We start from the raw sequence: 20,789 nt of genomic DNA, 5'->3' as shown, positions 1-20,789 counted from the left end.
CATATTGGGGACCCGTGCAACATCAAGGATCGATTATGGGAAATTGATTTCATGTTGTTTTCCTTTGATTTCAGGTTCTAGATTTCAAGATTTCAAGATTTCAAGTTGTAGTCAAATGATCTATGTTTCTTTGTGCGAGTAGTTGGTTTAGCTCACGATCTGGTTGGTACACAATCAATTTAGTGCATACAAAGTCAACCAGCTTTGGTTCTTTCACTCTAACTAGAGAGAGGGGCAGTCGGCGTGTGTAGTCGAACAAGCTTGGATTCCACACAAACGTTGTTCAGTTGGCGAAGACAAATCTCACCTAAGGTTCGTGAAGCCACAAAATCGAGACAAAAAATATATATGGAGCTTGATTCTCCTTAAGACTGACCGTGAGCGTGTTAAGATCACGACGCCGCACAGTTGAAAAAATAAGATCGTGACGGGAGAGAGGTAGAGAGAGAGAAAAGATTGTTTGATAAGTTATGGCGCGTTCTCTTAAAAACATCTGCAAAAGGACTATTATGGTCAAAGTAGAATCTTATTTAGTCTTGCAACATTTTCTATTGGACTAAAAAACTCGTGGGCTGCGTTCTAGTTTTGGAATCCTCTAGCAGACATACTGAACCATTTATTATCCTAAGGCAATATGACTGACAGGCAGGTGAGGTTTGGATCGTACTGATTCATGTCAATTTCCATCGGTTGATTCAGTACGATATTACTCACTTTGAACATATGCTTTCATGACTTTACTTTTTAGTACAATTCTCAACAAAACTTCTTCGTACCCATGATCAGAGAACTAACGTAACTCATGGAATAAGTAAATTTTTGGATATAAGAAAGCGAGAGGTGCACGTGCATGTATATATTAATGCGGCTCAAAATATTTTTCCCGAAAGATGGATACACTGAATGTAACCGATAGTAAAGTCCAAGTTAGAAAATTCGGTTATGTTTTTATTTAATTTGAGAGTAGAAACATGTGAATTGATATTACATACATTGAAGATGGTCGTAAGTACTCACATTAAATAGTGGGACAGGACGGGATAAGTTAAAGAACAACATTAAAGAAAGTAATATGAAAACAAAAGATGTGCAACGGCGCCCAAATATGCGTTTTGAGTCTATTGACCTAAGTTTCCATTTATGGTAAGTTGGACTAATTGATGGGTGTAAAGTACATATGCTTTGTTTTTATCATATGAATGTAGACGGAAAAATTGATAATATTTAGCCTTTCATTACGGTTTAACATAGGTATCATATTTAACTGATCATTAATCTTGTGTATCCATTTTAAGTGTGATGGTTTTAGTAAATATTCTCATGGTATCAGAGCTCGATTAAGGTTTTGTGAATAATATTGGCTTAAAATATGGAAACGCTTGATATAATATAGAGTTCATTATATCATGGTCTGTTTCTCCAAAGTATGTTATTGGTGGCTGCGTGCTGGATATCATGATCATACTTGTCTTGGACGTGTTGTATATGGCAGCATGACGGTTACAAACCCTTTTTACTTGCTTTTTTTAACAGGACACTCAATATGAATTCTAGAATCGATACCTAGTAAACAATGGGAAAATAGAAGTTTGTAACGAAGGATTAGGAACCATCAACGTTTGTAATCATAATTTGTGTTTTATTTATTAAGCCATGATTGGATTGACGAGTTACAATCATTTATAACTTAGATGTCAGCTGATATTTTGCAATAAAAAACTTTAACGAGGATTGGTAAGAGTATGGGTTCATATTTCTCAAACTGTGGTTCGTATCCTCAGGAATGAAATAGTGATGCTCTACCACTCGGTTATACTCCATATGACATTGTTTTGAAAGGTAAAACGAGAAAAGCGGGAAGGGAGAAGCATGGCTCGAAGAATAAGCCAAGTCGTATAAGAATCAGAGATATAGTTGACAATCAAGACTCTCTATGGATCATGCACGGGATCCATCCGATCTAGAATACAATGAATGGAAGACTAGACTAGTTATGAAGGCGTCGAAGAGTGAAACACAACATAAAATCACAGCTTATCAAATTACGTAAAGGTATTTTCCGATAGCTGTAGACATCGGGAATCCTTAGAATTACCGTTACGAAACTCGATTTATAGCTTTTTTTTTTTTAATAATAATAATAATAACGCTTAAAATAATGGGTGGTCCATCGACCATTTCCCTATCCACTCGAAATCTCCTGAAGTCTTCCAATTGGCTTCCAATCAATCTTGTGGCTCTAAAAACAGCCACCGTATCTCGCCGTCGGAGTGTCCTCCGACGGATGGCTTCCACCATAACCACTGGAAGAAGCTCCTGCAGCCTGCTGTTCTGCATCACTCTTCCATTCATAAGCTAACCTTTTCAGCCTCTCCGTTAGTTTGGTCGCTCCGAACGCGTACATCACGTCTTCAATCTACGAACACGTCGTAACCACGTCAAAACTATTACTAAACTCAAAAGCTTAAACGGATGAATTACGATCACCATACCTCAGCATGGAGCGAGTAAAGGACGGTGTCATCGAGAACAGAATAAGTAGCATTGATGATCTCGGCTCGCTCCTCATGGAAGATGCGAATAATCTCATAAAATAAGAACCGATCATTCAATTCCGTCATGAAAACAACCTCAACAGCGGAACCCATCTCTTTGATTTTCAATTCCGGTAGGTTACTACTCGGGCTCCTCGTCGGCGCCGACATAAGAATTCTCTTCTTCTTCTCCTTGACTTTGTCGAGCTTGACGGTAAGTGATTGTATGTACTTAATTGCCTCCTCTATCTGATCCAACACCGTCAATGGCGAATCCTACAAAAATTTGAAATTTTGATGGAAACCCAATTGAGAACAAAGCTTAAAAACCTTAATTAAATCGAAAATTGAAACAAACAGTGGATTGATTGGGTGGGAGGAGAGAATTGAGCTTGGAATACAGCAATTTCATCTGGTTTCTTCGATTCTTCTCCAAAACCTTTCTTTCAACCTTGTTAGTGCTTCCATTTTGTTGGTTCCCAGCTGCTTCCCGACCTCTCTCCATCGAATAATCACTGAAATTTCAGACACAAACAACGTTAAAACAGACCACACACACACATATATATATATATGTCACATGGGGGAGGCCGTAATAGTGGAAAATGAAAGTATAAAAAGAGAAGAAAATAAATTCATGAGGGGTCGGCCGTTTTTTTCAATTACACGTGGTGTTTATGACATGTCATATAAAATATCTGGCCGCTGGACTTGGCCTCAAAGATGGACGGGTGTTGTGGGGTTGGGTGGGTCCATTCCCGTCGAGTTAGGTCAGGTCGAGTCGAGTTGAGTTGAGATTTAACGAGGCTAACCTACTGGGTTGGTTTGGATTATACCTGTTATAATTATACCATAAACAAATATGTATTTTTTAAAATATAGAATATTTACTTAATCCACCTCATGTGGGTGAAAATTATCTATTTATAATCAAATAAATTACAAGGATAGAAGAAGAGTAATAAATTACGATGTTAAATATCTATATATTTGTCTTGTAATAAAATATCAAATATGATATATATGGTAAACTATAATTTAGTACTAAATATCTTTAACAAATACGTTTGGACAGGTTCATTTAACCTCATCAAGTTTTAGGGGAAGCTCATAAAGATGGAAAGGGTGTTGCAGGGTTCGGTGGGTCTTTGAGTCGGGTTAGTCAAGTTGAGACTTATTGTAAATTTTTTTCAACTTAAACATCTAATGTAGCTAACCCACGTGGTGTGGGTTGGTTTGAATTATAGGGTTATAATTGTATCATAAACAAGTATGTAATTTTTTTTATGCTACGTAATCTAATTTAAACCGTACTAGTTGAGTTCCAGCAAATAAGAGGAGATTTTTTTTTACTTAGAAATTATTCCTATTTTATTTTAGAGACGGCCAAGCAAACCGAGAAAGAGTTTACTTATTCATTAAATTTTTTTGTGGAAAAAGCTTAAACGATTCCGTGTTTTAACATAGACAGAAGGTGAATAAATGATTTCCGATTCAATCGCCTCTTTAAATAATTTCCCGCCTTCCTTTGAACAAGTGAATTTCATAGACTAATTATGAAAATATTTTTGAAAAAGTCTTATATGCACAAAATTAAAGAATACATACCTACATATGTATGTATGTATGTATGTTTAAGAATATAAAATTTAAGATTTATAAAATAGAAAATTTTATTAAATAAATTAAAAGGATAATTATATATATAAAAACAAAATTCCGGTGGAGCTTGTGTACCAAGTCATTGGGCGTCCACGTCTGCGTCCACGGAAGCCGCAAAGCGATCATTAATTCCAGCGTGTTCACACAAGTAAATGCATAAATACAAGAATTTTCTCTCAAACAAATTATGCCAAGTCAGTTTCATAATAATTTTTAGAATAATATTCAAAATAAATTATTTAATTATACTATTAACCAAAAAAAAAAAAAATCGAAAAACTGTGGTGGATTACGTGTGACTTAGGTCGACTACATGCAATCCATGTAGGTCTTAGCGTGTGAGAACTCGATAAAATTACCTTTATTCTGAGTGAAATACCTTAAATTATATAACTAAATCATCGATCATATTCGTAAATTATGAACTAAAGTCTTAAAATAATTGGACCATGCTTTCCTCGTTTCACTCTTGATTTTGTTCCCTCTTTTTTCAATGACTTCACGGATTCTTCTCCAAATTAATCCGGTAGGACTCTTGACCACACCCCTTTGAATGAAGACTCGAGAAAAGTTCACTCAATCCCTCCTGAGTCATTTTTTTACCATATCTTCGAGACTCACAACTTTTTTGTTCGACATTTGAAGATTCTATTAACATGTCTAAGCTAAGGGCATGACTCTGATACTATGTTAGAAACCACGAATCTCCACACTAGTATAATATTGTCTACCTTGAGTATAAACTCTCATAGTTTTGCTTTTGGTTTCCCCGAAAAGCCTCGTACCAATGAAGATATATTCCTTTATAAATTCATGACCATCAACAATGCTCAACACGGATCACGTATTTAACGTTTTGTCCTCTTAAATTTTTTCCACAGCTCTCTCGTTTTCGTAAATTTCTTATGAGGATTCTTTGTTCCAATCTGATAAGAAAGTTTTTCCCGTGTTATTCCACTTTATGGACATCTTGAGATGGGCGTACATAACATGATTTGTACTTATTTTTGTGAAAAAACGTCTCGAGAGTCAACAATTTGCTTTTCTAATATCAATGGGGTCAAAAGTGACTTGGAATAAAATATATTTGAAGTCTTTGTGTTTTTTTTCTTTCAAGTATTTAATAATATAGAATATTTTACCATGTATATTTCATCATTAATAAGTGTGTTTCAAAAGTCTTGTTTTTTTAATTAAATGTTAAACAGACAATATCTACAATTGTTTTTTTAATTAAAAACATAATCATAATGTTCCATAAACATAAGTTCTAAGTGGGTGGAGACAGAGATGTGGAATATAATCCAGCCTCCATCACGTGTAGTTAATAAAAAGATAACTCCGTCCATTCTCTCTCTTGTTCCTTCATTTCCCACTCAAGTCTCCATCCAGTGTAGCCAACTCAGAGAAAACTTCCTCCATTCTCTCTCTCATCCCTTCGTTTCCTGCTCGATATAGAACGAGTTAACCCTAAACGTGATGTGAATGTGTTACGTAAACATGTTATTTGTATGGAAATGAGGTATGAACAACAATAAGTTTCGAATCACTCCAAATGGTTGGTAGTGTAAGTAAGTCAAGGAGCCATCAAGGAATAAAGGCATGAGAGGCAGGTGGTTGTTGGAGTTCGATATTAGCTAATTAAAGAGAAGATTATGAGAGAATTATACTTAAAGTGGATAATATCATATCACTGTAAAAGTTTGTTGTTTCTATTTAGTTAAACTTAAGTTACGACCAACTTTTTCATTCTTGCTTTGGAACTCCATTTGCTTCTTAGAAATGACGTTAGATATCAAGTAGGGATAACTCAGTTGGAAGAGCGATAGACTGAACATCTAAAGTTCACGTTATTTACTTCATGCTTTTAAGCGTGAAGACTAACCCTACAGACCAACACGGGTTCTTTTAGCATGTTTTGTCCTCACTCATATGTTTCCAAAGAAAATGTCCACGAGATCATCTAATATAAAATTGCTCCAAGTAAAAGCATCCTTAAGTTTGGAGTTCTTATGATGGAGCCCACCAAAGCGGAAGGTGCACCTTGTTTGTATAAGTATTAATTTTCAATTCTTTTAAGTCATTCTTAGTCATCCTATCTTCAAGATTGTTCTTATTTGGATGTCGTCATGGTTCATTCGTGTACCCCTTCTTTATTCGATTGTCGCAACATGTTTCACTCTGATGCTTCAAGCTCGAACGACTTTGTTTTCTCTATAATCCAAAAATCAAATAGATGAAGAAAATAAAGAGAGTGAGATAATAACTTCAAGAGCAAATGATCATTTATCAATTACAAACTTCATTTATAGTTTACCGGTACCAATAGTTACATAACCAACTTAGCGTTAGCGAGATATTCTTTTCCGAGACAATCTTTTCTAGGTATCATAAACGAAACTTTAAAAGACTTTTGCCAATATTAAAGCTTTCATGAGTCTCATTAAAAAATAATAATAACAAAGCCAGGCACTAAGCTACTAACATAGGACAAACTCTAGTTAAACATTTAAACATGACCTATTCTCCCTCTCAAAACTATCAAGCGGGGATAGCTCAGTTGGGAGAGCGTCAGACTGAAGATCACGCTCATCGCATTCTTTTTTTTTTTTTTTTTTTCATTTTTGGGCTCTATTGTTTACAATGAATTTATAATACATTACATATACAAAGACGAGATTGGCATTTTATATACATAGCTCAATGAACAAAAATGATTGTCGCCTCCTGTTTCTTTGTTCTTTCCTTCTCTTCTAGGAAGCCCGACACCTAAATCTTTCCCCAGCTTAAACACGATGGTTCAGTTTCCTATCTACATCACATAAATTTTGATTTTTGCTTTCGACTCTAAATGATGCTGAAAAGTAAACGTGTTCCCTGTTTCCATGTTTGACGAACCCGAGAGCCTTCAAGTGAAATGGCGTCGTGAACGAATGGAGAACTTTAGCTAACTATCAGAGCTGACGCTTTTGAATGTTCCAACTTACAAGAGCCAAGTTGGTCTCTGTGCAGCTTTTTGATGAGCTCGTCTGTGGAGCTTTTGTCTTTACTCGACGATTCTGGCTTTGGAACTCGCTTTCCTTCTTCGACATGTTTGTAAGAAGCAAATTCAATAGAACCAGACGACGTTAGATACTCGCTCGGAATCGTAGAAACATGTTTCTCCCTTTTGGACTTTGGAAATCTTGGTCCCTGAGTTATAGGTCCTGAATTTGAGGTTCTCTTGGACACCAAACTGTAAGAACACGTCGAGCTCGAACGACTTTGTTTTCTCTATAATCCAAAGAAATCAAATAGATGAAGAAAATTAAAAGACTGAGATGATAACTTCTGAAGCAGAAAGGCAACTGATCATATATAAATTACAAACTTCATTTGGAGTTTACCAATAGTGACATAACCAACTCAGGGTTCGCCTTAGCTGAAGGAACCACCCGTGATTGCTTCAGTCCTTTCGTTTCCGAGTCAATTGTTCGGTTTTTTCCACCGACTACTCCTCGTTGCCTGCGTAAAATATAGAACTAAGAGTCTGCAAATGGTGAAGCTGAAGCTAATTATTAATTTTCCTATATATTTTACCTCCTTGCTTCCTCTTCGCGCATTTTCGAGTCGATCTCTTTGCTGGGAGGGTATTTTGGCAAACTTGAAGGATCGCATGGTAATGGCCTCGTGGTAAAGAACTGTTGGAATAGAACCATTGTTTTGGAGGATGAGTATCATCACTTTCCAGTTTCAACTGAATTGAATCTTGTTGGATAATGGGATTTCACAGAGTAAGAAATGTTATGTACCTCACTGTTGAGTGCAGACGCCGCAGTTCCTCGCCCTGCAGGATCGATAGACAGCAAAGTGTCCATAAGCTCAACAGCAGCACGAGGCAAATCGTTATATCGTTCTCGAAGACATCTTTCGTACGCCTGTGGAGGCTTCATGCTTGCTGAATGCTTCAAGTGCGAATTGTTCCAATATTCCTTGGAGGGGGAACCACATAGCTTAAATATCTTGTGTAGTTGTTCAACCTGAAACGTGGAATAAAAACATTGAAGGCGACATTTGATCGATCTAAACGGTTCATATTTGAAGGCGGGAAGACGATCTCACCTCTGTTTTTCCTGGCAAGATAGGCTTGCCTGTATATAACTCTCCTAGAATGCAACCAGCACTCCATAAATCAACTTCAGCTCCATATTGAGATGCTCCGAGTAAAAGCTCCGGTGGTCGATACCAGAGAGTTACTACACGACTCGTCATGGGAACTGTCGACTGTGAATCAAAGAAAACTGACAACCCGAAATCTGCTATCTTCAAAACGCCATTGTTGTCGATAAGAAGATTCGAGCCCTTTATGTCTCGATGCAAAACCCCATTGCTGTGACAGTGATCAAGTCCACTCAAAAGTTGCTTCATGTAACACTTCATCTGAAACAGGGCGGAAAGGGCTCAAAATTTATAAGCAAATTTCTTATAGACATAAAGTTATGGTTGGATCACTACTATTTGTGAGCTACAACGCTACCTGTGGTTCGGTGAACGACGTGCCAGGGCGTGATGCAAGTCCAGTAAGATCATGTTCCATATATTCAAAAACAAGATACATGGTACATGATGCTTGTGATATGATCAAACCTTCCAACTTAACTATATTTGGATGATCAAGCCTTCGCAAAACAAGGATTTCCCTAGCCATAAACTTGATACTCTCGGTATCTTGATTGTCGAACGTGACCCTTTTCAACGCCACAACTTTATCTCGAACGATATCACGAGCTTTATACACACTGCTATAAGTTCCCTGCCCAATCTGCAAGAATGACATATAAGAAACAAGAACATCTTTCAGCTAGTAAGTTAAAAGTCTCAAAGAGAGAGCATACTTTCTCTAGCTTGACGAAGTTACTTGCACGTTTTGGCAACCAGTCTTTGATAGCCTCACCAGCCGTCGTAGCCAGCCAACTCGGCCACCCGGCAGCGACCTGCTCGGCCTCAGTAGCCTTTGGAATCTTTCCCATACATGGATGATTGACAATGGTAGCATCAGGGATCTCAGGAACTTCACCATTTACCTTCGTATCAAACAACATAACTTTAACATCACCACAATCCAGTCTATCATTTTCCCAATTCTTCTCCAGTTTCAGAGAGCCAGCTCCTGAAATTTTCAATTCAGAGAGATGATTCCTGGCGGAATAAGCTCTTGTGGAGATATCATATTCCTGGTCACTACACTCATCCGCTAGAACCTTAGAACAGATACAGCCCATATTGCAAACCAAACTAGAACAAATCAAGATGAAATTTCACATATACAAATCCCTTCGTTTCCTAAAATGAAAGAAACCCTTCACCCCCAAATCAAAACTCAACCCAATGTCTCGTGTTCTTATTCAAGAACGAATCTAGAACAGAAGTATCAAGCAGTGCCAGTCTTACTATTCAAATCCTCAAAAGTAGGAGGTTGAAGATGCGTAGATAAAACTTCAAAAAGTGTTGAAGTGTCAAAAAAGAGATCCGAAATCTAAAAGCGCAAACGAAAAAGAAATTCAAAGGGATAAACATCATAAACAGTGGAATAAATGGATCATGGACTGGTTCAAAGCATTAGAAATGAATTAAAACATGAAGTTGAGTGGTGAAAAGCGAAGAATAATCAGAAGAAAACAAAGGAAGGCGTCTAGAAAGGGGAAAACAGAATTCAAAATGTCAAAAGAATAATGGGGCAGGGAGAAATTAAGAGAGTCATTAATGAGAAGAAAATTACAGGCGAATTGAGAGGCGCAGTGTCCGGATGATGTGCGATGAGATGAGGGCGAAGATGTTAGGAGGCAGTTGGCATATTGGGTATTGGATTTTCAAAGAGGTCGTTGAGATTTTATGAATACAGCATTGATTCAACGCTCATGGATTGAACTAACACTAACCCCACGCTCTCTGCTTCTTCTTCTTCCTTCTTTCTCTTCCAAATCCGCCATTAATCACCGTCTTTTCGCTTCTTAAACACTATACATAACCCATTCCTAATCAATATTTTCCCCCAGGAATAGATATCACTCTCACTGTTCCCCGCCCCACATAACTATTCTAGGAGACGACGTTAAGTTGTTTAAAGAATTGCTAGTTATTGCCTATTTTCTAATAAATTTGAATCTCGAATTTCGAGTATAATTAAAAGAATGGATACTTAATTGAATTGAATAACGGACCAAGTTCGATTTTGCACTTGATTGAGAACCCATATCAATTGAAGAGGGTAATGAAACAATTTTGTTTTAAAACTATGATCATGTAATGGGTCAAAGGGAACAATATGTATTTGCCATGTGCCAGTGTCACGGGCTCCCAGGGGATGGATTGTGAGATCTCATGTCGGTTGGAGAGGGGAATGAAGTATTTTTTACAAGTGTCTTGGAAACCTCTCCCTAGTAGACACATTTTAAAACCAAAGTATTTCTTATAAGAATGTGGAAACCTCTTCCTAACGGTCACGTTTTAAAACTTATGGCTAACGGTGATACGTAATAGATTAAATCGAACAATATCTACTAGCGGTGGGATTGATCTGTTACAAATGGCATAAGGGCCAGACACTGGTAATGTGCCAGCGTCGCTGAACCCAAGAGGTGAATTGTGAGATCCCATATCAGTTGAATAAGGGAACAAAACATTTCTTATAAGGATATGAAAACCTCTCCCTAACAGTCATGTTTTAAAACGATAAAGTTGACTGTAATACGTAACGAGTCAAAGCGAACAATATCTGCTAGAGGTGGGCGAAACATTCCTAGTAAGAGTGTGAAAACCTCTCTCTAATAGATGCAAGCCTGACATCGATACGTAATGTGTTAAAACAAACAATATTTTCTAGCAGTGAGCTTTATTACTCTTGAAAGTTAATACATTACAGTTTACGTTCAAACTTATAATGATACTGAGATTTCATATAAAATGGGGGGACAATGAGAAAGCAGTAATTGTTGGACATGCATTAGTAGCTAACCTACCCTCGTTGAAATATTCCAACATGTAGGACTATTAAAAAGAGTATAGTTTGGGGTCGTAAAAATTACTCTTTTTTTCTATTAATTATTTAAATGATTTACGAACATAAATACAGCATTATAATAATTATTGTATTTGATGAAAATTTATCAACCAATCAAAATTGGTCAATTAATCTAAATTTTATAATATTATTCTATAGTTTTGGAAAATAGTTGGTCAAATTTCTGATTTTTTTTTTATTTTCTTTCGAAAATCAAATTTATGAAATTTCTTATTCTAAGGGTTGAAAATTGATTTCTTTATTCTCAAATAAATTTTCAAAATTTAGATTATTATATATTTTTATTTTAAAATATAATATTTTAATATTCTGTGCGAGATTAATAAATATTGAGTAATAATGGACTGTTATATTTATTTTAAAATAAATAATTCGAGAATTAATTTCTGCCAAAAGTCAGGAGAAATGAATTTATGTTAGCTGTTGTGAAGTGGACACACATTTTGGTGTATTTATTTATTTATTTATTTACTTACCTGAGAAAATTAGAGTTTTATGAATTTTTTATATTTGATTTTTATCGAATTAATTAACGGACTCTAACTCAACCTAATTTAAAGAAATAGAGGGTTGAGTTGAGTTGAATTGTGAACCCTATTCGAGTCATTCGAGTTACCAATTCAACCAATTTAAAACTTCGAGTTGGTCCAAAAATAATTTTCAACCCTCCAAAATGGTGACGATTTAGGTAGTCTTGATAAAGGTAGCTCAATGGCTAAAACTCTATCGTACCGGGAAGAAACACAATATTTCTGATTACCACAGCTTTCTTTCGTTTGTAATTTCGTGACGTTTTTAGTAATTTTTTAAGTTAGTCAAATAGAGATAGAATGAGGTGGAGGTCGGTTCGAAAAGATTGGAAGTAAAATTACCATTATGGACATTTTAGAAAAGGATAAGATATGTTAGGCTGAAGTTATGAGTCATTTATGTTTGAATAATTGAGGTCAAAATAGGCTGAATTTTTAACCCTTATTGGCTGTCCTCTTATCATAGTCAACTGTGTGGTTACTCTCTTGGGGCCATTGATTTTGATTTTTCTATTTATTTTAAAAATTTTAAATTAAATCCTAAACTTTATTGATTTTAATTTTGTTGAGGCCCATGGGCTTAGCCCACGAAGGCTTACAGCTTACAAGTATATTTATACAATTAATTATAGAATTAAAAGCAATTTTTTTTTCACCTATTATTATTAATCTCGTAAAAAGATTATTTCTTTAATATTTTCTCAAATTATTATATTGTTGTGGTGGTTTAACTACCGCCTATCAAAAAGTCGTTATCTAATTATTTTACTTGTTTAAATATATTTAACCATCGAGACATTTAAATCAAATTTAAAAATGTAATGTTGACTCAATGATTTTATGCATAAGGTCGACTATTATAAAGGGAGAGATATTCATTTAATTTGTGGAAATTTGCTCTTGAATGGAGCAGAGATTCTTCATTCAATTTTATGTATTTGGGTCGTTTTGTTTTTGTTTTACAGTTATTTTTGTTGTTACAACCGTCTATTTATTAATTAATAAAGTTATCACTATTTTTATGGTGTTTTTCAAGATTGTGTTATCAAATAATTAAAAAGTTTTCTTAAAATGACTATTTTTTTTTAAAAAAAAAGAATAATAATCGATAAAAAAAAAATAGTGGAGATTTTGTAGAGAATCCCGCCCTCCATCCCTTGAAAAATAAATAGAGAATTTCACAGGAACCAAAAAATGAAATAGAGGGTGAAGATGAAGACATGAAAGTCTTTCGGGTCCCTACCCTGCAGGTGGACATTGTTAGATGATGAAAGTCTCACGTTTCCTAATTTAGGAAATGATTATGAGTTTATAATCAATCAATACTCTCTCCATTGGTTTTAGGCATCTTGGGAGAACCGAAAGTAAATCCATGAGAGCTTATATTCGAAGTGGGCAATATCATACCATTGTAGAGAGTCGTAGCCTTCTATTTCGAGGAAAAATAGTACAATGGGTTAATTTCATCCTAAAAATGATACGAAAAAAAGGAGTGGAAGGTGGACCATTTTGGTAGAAGTAAAGTTAACCTAAAAACATAAAAACAAAGCTCATCCACAGCTACAAAACTTACACTATGCTCTGCAACATCGCTGCCTCAATGAATGACACAATTATTGCTTTCTTTAGGGGTATACTCATAAATCTCTTCAACACTTTGAGAAACCCACTTCCAAATTCCCTAAAACCCACCAAACCCAGATGGAAGGAGTAAGAAAGGCGCCATTTTTCCGACCACAATTGTGGGCTGCAGCGTTGGGGTGTGGAGTGGTTGCATTTTGTTTGGTGCAATTGGGGCATTATTGCACTTTGGTTGTGGTGGGTGGCTTGTTGGTTTGCTTGGCCATGGCGGCGGCTGCGGCGGTGGTAACATGGATCACGGTGGTGGTTTTCCTGGTGCTGATTGGGCGGTCGAGGCGGAGGGTGGTGGCGGAGGGGAGGAAGATTAGTAAAGAGATAATGGTGGGGCTTGTGGTGAAGGTGTTGTTGAAGGAAGGCAAGGTTTTGGGTGGGCTTTGCGGTGCTGTTTTGTGCTGCTTGGCGGTAGCTTGGGGTCCATCCCTGCCCATTGCTCATTATTATGCCGCTTGGGATTGGTGATTGTCTAAGGATCAAGTTGTTGGCGTTTGGTGGAGAAGTAGATAAGCTTAAATGAGGTTGCTATTATATTTTTGGGGTTTGTTTTTATTCACTTTTTGTTTGGTGCCTTTCTTTCTAGATCATAATTATCGAGTGGAACCACTGTTTCTTGTTGTTAATCATCTGTTCTTGTCTAACATGGATGCCTTCGCTTTAAGAATTAGTGTTTTTTCGCGAGGTTTTGAGGTGGTTGCGCATGCACTGATTGTATACGATGTTATATCGATTATATAATTGTGGTAGTTAACTATTTGTTTTCGTGAGGTGTTGTGATATGTTTGGTTTGATGTCACTGATTGGATGCCAATTCTTATCCGTTGGAGTATGATCTTTCGTGACACTTGTTTTAGCATTACGAGATAATTGGGATAACTCAAAACATAAGATAATGGTCTATTAGTGTAACAGTTCAATCCTCTCAGGACTCTCGTTCCCTTCTTCTACCGATGTGGAATCTCACAATTCACCTCCCTTGGGGGGCTCAAAGTTCTCGCTGGCAGCACACCACTCGGTGTCTGGCTATGATACTATTTGTAGTAACTCAAGTCCACCGCTAGTAGATATTGCCCTTCCACCTCCCTTGGGGACCCATGGCTCTATACTATTTGTAAAAGCTCAAGTCCACTGCTAACATATATTGTTATCTTCGGGCTTTCCCTTCTGAGCTTCTCCTTAAGGTTTTAAAATGCATTTACGAGGGACAGGTTTCTACACCCCTTATAAGAAATGTTTCGTTCTTCTCTCCAACTGAGGTGAGATCTCACAATTAGGCCACAAGAAAAGAAAATGACATATTCATACATACCATATTTAGGTCCCAAAATGCACGTTCTATGATCTTGCTATATGTCTTTGTATATTTAATCCCGTTAGAGGAGCTACTTACGGGGTATTTTCAATAGTCAATCTTGAAAACAAAAAATGTAAGACAATGGTCAGGAGGACGTACAAAGCAAGCAAGAGTGTTTGCTAGTCCAGCCATAAGTTCTATGTCAGCATGATTTCCACCATTTTGACAAGTCTATAGAGTTTTAATTTAACTTGATTCAAGTCAGGTTCTAAATTTTCCGTTCTTATTTATGAAAATCTCTTTCATTTTTCTCGAATGTTAGTTTCAACATCGAGTTAAATCAGTAGTTTTTGACGAATTCTTACCAACAAAAGTCATAAAACGATTCAATTCCTTTCACCTCCCCATATAAAACTCGAACGGAATCTAAATTGGTTAATCTAATACGAAACACATAACATGTAAGAAAGAAAGGGAGATGTAAGATTAGGTCCACCAAATAGTTTATGATTAAATCTCTGACCAAATTTTGGAAGTAGGGATTATGATAATTTGGCCAGAAATACACATATTATTAAATCTAACATCAGCGACCAAATCTAATTATTGTTTGGTTAAGCATTTGAAAACCCTTTTACCAAATTAATTTAGAATAAAGTTGGTACAACTTATAGGGGATGTCGGTAGCCCTACCTCAAATTAATCACTCCTAAAAAGTTTTTGACCGAGCAACTTGAATAGAGTTCACAATCCAACCCAACTCGTTTTTCTATTGTCAGGTTGAGTTGGGTTACATTAATAACTAAAATACTGAAATATTAAACCGTCATAAGTCATGACGTATCACTAATATCGGCTACAAACATTTAATCTTAAAAGTAGAGTTGGGATGTAACTTTTCGAGTTGATCGGGTTAACCAGACTAAAAAAATTCAACCCAACTCAAACAAAAAAAAAGAAAAAAAAATTAATTAATAAAAAGAACTTTTAAATTTTTTAGTTCTAAAACAATAATTGAAGAATAATTAATTAATTAATTTGGGGTTTCCCTTTCGATATGGGCCTGTGGACATCTTTCTTCCAAATAATAATAATTGCTTTGTTTTCGGTTCCTCTTTCACAACAGAAACGCTGTTTTAAAATTACGAGTTCATCATTTTTGTCGGATTAATCAAGTAAAATCCACTCTAATACTCCAAATTCATTCCCCCATTTCTTAATCAAGAACCTCTCAATTAATCAGCATTTTAAGGCTCTTCTTTCATTACTTTAACCATAATTAACAATGCTTAGTAATTTACTAAATGAAGCTGGATTCTTTTAGCCTTCCATGTTTAATTGCTCCTTAGATCTTCTTCTGGTCTTCAATTTGCAAATGTTGTAATTGCTGTCTATTTTTATTGGGCTTTTTTTCCTTTTTTAAGTTATTGCAAATGCAATAACTTAAAGAAATTTCGAAATCAAGGTGGGAGACAAGGAAGAACTCTTACATGTGAGTGATTCAGATTTCAGAATTTGTTGGGTTTTTTTTTTAACTTGTCTTTTTCATGTTCAAATCAGGGAACGGTGAAAAGGAAACGGGAATATTTTAATCTGCTGGTTTTGTTGAAATTTGGGAACGGCTGCCCATTTACGTGGGTTGAACCAGACGGTTGCTTTTTGAGGTCGTGAAGGAAAAGCTTGAAAAAAAGAAAAAACGAGAGGGTTTGTAGATCTAATTAAACCATCGAAAGGATACCAACATTCTACCATACTCCTTCAATCTCAACCTCTTTTTGCTTCTTTTGCTTAATCTCTCATTGATTTTCCTTGATTGGTGTGATTTCTTTTGTCATATCCTCTTTGTTCTTTCTCTCTTTATAAATTTCCAATATCCGAGATGGTATTTAGCTTGAAGTGGGATTGTTATTAACTTGTGGAGGAAATAGGGATCTGGGTTTGCAATAAGATCGGCTGATTTCGCCGACATTCTCGTTCCTTGAGGTTTTTTGTTCTGAAATCGCATCTGGGTATGAGCGATTCTTTGATTTTGATTTGAATAATCATCTGGATTCTTTGATTTTGGTGTTCGTTAAAGGAAATGATGGCTGGGAATGGGCTGTTCTACCCGATTCTTGGATTTGCATCTTGTTTGGCTTTCATTTACATGTCGTTTGGGAACTGGAGGATTGAGGATACTAAGCCCCTTAAAATGGACTTTGTGGAGAGAAGTGGAACGCAGTTCATGGTGAATGGGAAGGCGTTTTATATCAATGGATGGAATTCTTACTGGTTTATGGACCATGCCGTTGAGGAATATAGGAAGCCCAGAGTTAGAGCGATGCTGCAGGCGGCGAGGAAGATGGGGCTTACAGTTTGCCGGACTTGGGCTTTCAACGACGGTGGTTATAATGCCCTTCAGGTTTCTCCCGGCAGGTTTAATGAACGTGTCTTTAAGGTATTGATTTTCATGTTGAGCTGCATTTTCTGATATACATCTGAGAGATTCCTGCTGTCTCTGTTCTTGAACTCTTGTTTGATTCTTGGTCTCTCCTATGCTTTGGTTCTGTATTCTTGATTGGTTTCTTTGAATCTCTGTTTTAGAGAATTCTGCCATGGTCGAAAGGCTCCATTGGACAAAGTATGGAAGCTCGGTGCTATCACCGACAGAAATGTTTCTGTAGTCATAAAACAACATGGAATAAGCTGATTAAAAAGCATTATAACCTGTATTTCTGTGAAAGATTGAGCTGGTTTTGTTTGTTTACTTGACAATATAGTTTTTAGTTCATAAACTGAGGTCTAGAATTCAAGGAAGAACCATAGGTTTTAGTTCATACATTGAGAACACTGGGCCTCGAAGGGGGTGGATTATAAAATCCTATATCGGTTGGAGAGAAGAACGAAGCATTCTTTATAAGGGTGTGGAATCCTCTCCCTAGTAGACGCGTTTTAAAAAACTTGAGGAGAATCTCGGAAGGGAAAGCCTAAAGAGCACAATATCTGCTAGTGGTGGGCTTGGGCTGTTACAAATGGTATTAGAGCCAGACACTGGACAATGTACTAGTGAGGAGGTTGAGCCCCGAAGGAAGGTGGACATGAGGTGGTGTGCCAGCAAGGACACTGGGGATGGATTGTGAGATCCCACGTCAGTTGGAGAGGGGGAACAAAGCATTCTTTATAAGGGTGTGGAACCTCTCCCTAGTAAACACGTTTTAAAAATTGTGAAGGGAAGTCGAAATAGGACAATATCTGCTAGCGGTGGACTTGAGCTATTACAGTCTCTCTGTTTAAGAAACAAGGGAAACAACGCATTATCCAAACTCTATCCGAGGAAAATATATGTCAATGTCTATATGTTTTGTCTAGACAGATTTGTATTGGTTTGATGTTATCTTTGATTTGCTTGAATGTGTCGTGAAGTTGTATTGTTATGAGCTCAAGTTTTAACAGGTTCTCTTGGTGGCAGGCTTTGGATCATGTCATTGCAGAAGCAAGACAACATGGGATTAGGCTTCTTCTTAGCTTAGTCGACAACTTGCAGGCCTATGGTGGAAAGACACAGTATGTGAAGTGGGCATGGCAAGAGGGTGTTGGTTTAAGCTCTTCCAATGATTCCTTCTTCTATGATCCATCGATACGCATTTACTTTAAGAACTATATTAAGGTACATTCCATATTTAACAATGAGTTTCTCCAATATTTTTCATGACATTGATGTTTTGGGTATTCACCTGAAGATATGCTATGGATTCCGAGTTTATTGACCTTATGGCTAGGTCGTTGTAGCACAGTGTGTCGTCCAACATATTTCCGAACAAGGCATCGGTTTTATGAACCTGTATCTGGTACTAATGTGCTCTATGTTTTGCAGACTATCCTGACAAGAAAGAACTCTATCACTGGAATTCAATATAGAGATGATCCCACCATCTTTGGATGGGAATTGATGAACGAGCCACGTTGCATGACCGATGCTTCGGGCGATACTCTTCAAGTAAGTTGTAAGATTTTGATTCTTACTGATTTCTGGATGTTAAACCAAATGAGATTCGAAAGAATTGGACTCTGGTTCAGCTCTTGACACTCCCTAACTAAGTTGTAAGATGGTCTTTAATCGAAACTAGGACTAGGCATGGAAAAGCTTAATCATCGGCCTCCTCTCCTGAACTGAACTTGAACCGGAACCTCAACCGAATGAAAGAATCAGAATCATATATTCCTTTACAAGAGAGGAAATGAAAGTGAAAACTAGTACAACTCCAGAACCTTTGACTCTATTCTCGGACCTTCCTTCTTACCTGTAGCTTAAAAATCTACTTTCTTACGATCATGGAGTTCATTCGAATATGAAATCCAATCGAGAAATCGAGAAATTTCTATCGGAGTAGGTTCTATAAAGAACAATTAATCGATCTGGATTCACTAACTTATGATAGATTATTCGTCGTTAGCGAACCAATTGAAACCTGAACCTCATTGAACCTACTGTACTTCAGTTTGAATCTATTGATTGATAGCTCAATTTTGTACTTGTGGAATATATGAAAATCATGTTCTTTTTTTTCACTCTGCTTTAAGGGGAGATTTCCATGCATATACTTATGGTGAGGAATGAAATTGTAGGATTGGATTGAAGAAATGTCAGCTTACATTAAATCAATCGACAAGAAGCATCTACTAACGGTCGGGTTGGAAGGATTTTATGGTCCAAATAGCCTCAAGAGGTCTACTGTGAACCCTGAAGAGTGGGCGTCGAGACTTGGATCTGATTTCATCCGCAATTCTGCGGTCCCATACGTCGATTTTGCCTCTGTTCATATCTACCCTGACCATTGGTAAGCATTGAACTGCAACAGCAAACTTGGTTACAGAACATTCAATTCCTAATATCTCAATGATTCTAGTCATATCTATGCTTATAGATCACGAAATTAACATTCTGTGTCGATTAGGTTCCATGATCAAGATTTCGAAGATGAAATGAGATTTGTCTCCAAGTGGATGATCTCTCATATTGATGATGGTGACAAAGTACTTAAGAAGCCAGTCATGTTTACTGAATTTGGACTGTCAAACCTGAACAAGGGCTTCACGCCAGAGCAGCGAGATAGATTTTACAAAACTGTTTACGACGTGATTTACAAAGCTGCTAAGAGGAACCGGTCGGGAGCTGGCTCCTTAGCATGGCAGTTCCTAGTCGAAGGAATGGACGAGAGTAACGATGATTTTGGGATTGTCCCGTGGGAAAGACGATCGATACATAGGCTTATTATAGAGCAATCATGCAGGTTGGCAAGAGTTGGGGGAGACACCCTACAACTAAGAGAATTGAAATATGTGTGTGGTGGGAGATGGTGATATGAGTCTATCTGATTTGAGAGAATTCAATTTGTTGCTGCCATATTTTGTCCCTCTACACTTTGCTTCTTCTGTTGATACATATTCAAAATAGATTAGTTAGCTTAACCTACAGTATTGAATTTCAAACCAGACTATACATGAACTGGTACCTGTAATGCTTTTTTGAGCAAAAATATAAGTCATACCTATTTGCCTTTCAACTCCTCTCCAAAGCTGCAAATTGAATTATTAGGTCATAATATGAGGGTCTTACTGCTTAGCTAGCCTCCTCGGAGTCTCGAGAGCTTGAGTCATGCCTGTGCCCACCATCGACTTCATCAATACATGAGAGGAAGAGTTTGATAACTAAGATGTTGTAACTTGTAAGCTATAAATTAGTGCAATGGTAAGGATTTGAATAACAATTATGTAACCTGTTTGGTGTCACAATTAAGTGAGGGAGAGAGTGTCACAACTTTACTGTCACAATTAAGTGAGGGAGAGAGTGTCACAACTTTACTGAGAGAAAGTAGGTTGTGACCCTCACACGTCAAGATAGACAAGGGGCAACCCTAAAGTAAGTAGGTTGTGACTCTCACACGTCAAGACAGACAAGGGGCAACCCTAAAGTAAGTAGGTTGTGACTCTCACACGTCAAGACAGACAAGGGGCAACCCTAAAGTAAGTAGGTTGTGACCCTCACACGTCAAGACAGACAAGGGGCGGCAACCCTAAAGTGGCGCCCATCCCGA

The 20,789-nt window shown here is 36.9% G+C and overlaps 4 protein-coding genes across 6 annotated transcripts; 2 read left to right on the top strand and 2 right to left on the bottom strand.

Annotated features, from left to right (window-relative positions):
* Positions 1-2,098: 2,098 nt before the first annotated feature.
* On the bottom strand, positions 2,099-3,080 carry LOC111451747 (transcription factor bHLH162-like). Its single transcript, XM_023092285.1, has 3 exons — positions 2,893-3,080; positions 2,493-2,810; positions 2,099-2,416 (listed from the first exon to the last, which is right to left on the bottom strand). The coding sequence occupies exons 1-3, from the start codon at positions 3,037-3,039 to the stop codon at positions 2,240-2,242; spliced, it is 642 nt and encodes a 213-aa protein (XP_022948053.1). The 5' UTR covers positions 3,040-3,080; the 3' UTR covers positions 2,099-2,239.
* Positions 3,081-6,644: 3,564 nt separating this feature from the next.
* LOC111451006 (probable serine/threonine-protein kinase At1g09600) lies at positions 6,645-10,220 on the bottom strand. Of its 3 annotated transcripts, none has more exons than XM_023091227.1 (8): positions 9,955-10,220; positions 9,071-9,345; positions 8,713-8,997; positions 8,298-8,615; positions 7,988-8,215; positions 7,776-7,876; positions 7,583-7,700; positions 6,646-7,469 (listed from the first exon to the last, which is right to left on the bottom strand). In XM_023091227.1, exons 2-8 carry the CDS (start codon positions 9,275-9,277, stop codon positions 7,140-7,142), a joined length of 1,587 nt encoding a protein of 528 aa, XP_022946995.1. In that variant the 5' UTR covers positions 9,278-9,345; positions 9,955-10,220; the 3' UTR covers positions 6,646-7,139. The 3 variants fall into 3 exon arrangements, with proteins under 3 accessions (XP_022946994.1, XP_022946995.1, XP_022946996.1); XM_023091228.1 differs by having other exon boundaries at positions 9,071-9,259; XM_023091226.1 differs by lacking the exon at positions 9,955-10,220 and having other exon boundaries at positions 6,645-7,469; positions 9,071-9,935.
* Positions 10,221-13,183: 2,963 nt separating this feature from the next.
* Positions 13,184-14,186, top strand: LOC111451463. The gene has a single exon (XM_023091900.1). The coding sequence runs from the start codon at positions 13,488-13,490 to the stop codon at positions 13,884-13,886; it is 399 nt and encodes a 132-aa protein (XP_022947668.1). The 5' UTR covers positions 13,184-13,487; the 3' UTR covers positions 13,887-14,186.
* A 1,864-nt stretch (positions 14,187-16,050) lies between these two features.
* Positions 16,051-20,258, top strand: LOC111451713 (mannan endo-1,4-beta-mannosidase 2-like). Its single transcript, XM_023092236.1, has 5 exons — positions 16,051-17,152; positions 18,164-18,361; positions 18,569-18,691; positions 19,321-19,532; positions 19,650-20,258. Exons 1-5 carry the CDS (start codon positions 16,796-16,798, stop codon positions 20,053-20,055), a joined length of 1,296 nt encoding a protein of 431 aa, XP_022948004.1. The 5' UTR covers positions 16,051-16,795; the 3' UTR covers positions 20,056-20,258.
* Positions 20,259-20,789: the final 531 nt, after the last annotated feature.

The sequence above is a fragment of the Cucurbita moschata genome, unplaced genomic scaffold (genome assembly GCF_002738365.1).
Source record: "Cucurbita moschata cultivar Rifu unplaced genomic scaffold, Cmos_1.0 Cmo_Scf00013, whole genome shotgun sequence".
NCBI classification, from domain to species: domain Eukaryota; kingdom Viridiplantae; phylum Streptophyta; class Magnoliopsida; order Cucurbitales; family Cucurbitaceae; genus Cucurbita; species Cucurbita moschata.
Note: the sequence above shows the minus strand (reverse complement) of the source record. Positions and strands in the feature narration are given on the sequence as shown.

Excerpts from the sequence above, each read along its gene's own strand:
- LOC111451747 (XM_023092285.1), bottom strand. The coding sequence starts at position 3,039 with ATGGAGAGAGGTCGGGAAGCAGCTGGGAACCAACAAAATGGAAGCACT. Across the intron at positions 2,811-2,892 it reads TCCCACCCAATCAATCCACT|GATTCGCCATTGACGGTGTT; the intron begins GTTTGTTTCAAT and ends AAATTTTTGTAG. Across the intron at positions 2,417-2,492 it reads TTTACTCGCTCCATGCTGAG|ATTGAAGACGTGATGTACGC; the intron begins GTATGGTGATCG and ends ACGTGTTCGTAG.
- LOC111451713 (XM_023092236.1), top strand. The coding sequence starts at position 16,796 with ATGATGGCTGGGAATGGGCTGTTCTACCCGATTCTTGGATTTGCATCT. Across the intron at positions 17,153-18,163 it reads TTAATGAACGTGTCTTTAAG|GCTTTGGATCATGTCATTGC; the intron begins GTATTGATTTTC and ends TCTTGGTGGCAG. Across the intron at positions 19,533-19,649 it reads CATATCTACCCTGACCATTG|GTTCCATGATCAAGATTTCG; the intron begins GTAAGCATTGAA and ends TGTGTCGATTAG.
- LOC111451006 (XM_023091226.1), bottom strand. The coding sequence starts at position 9,457 with ATGGGCTGTATCTGTTCTAAGGTTCTAGCGGATGAGTGTAGTGACCAG. Across the intron at positions 8,616-8,712 it reads CGTCGTTCACCGAACCACAG|ATGAAGTGTTACATGAAGCA; the intron begins GTAGCGTTGTAG and ends GCCCTGTTTCAG. Across the intron at positions 8,216-8,297 it reads TCTTGCCAGGAAAAACAGAG|GTTGAACAACTACACAAGAT; the intron begins GTGAGATCGTCT and ends TCCACGTTTCAG.
- LOC111451463 (XM_023091900.1), top strand. The coding sequence starts at position 13,488 with ATGGAAGGAGTAAGAAAGGCGCCATTTTTCCGACCACAATTGTGGGCT.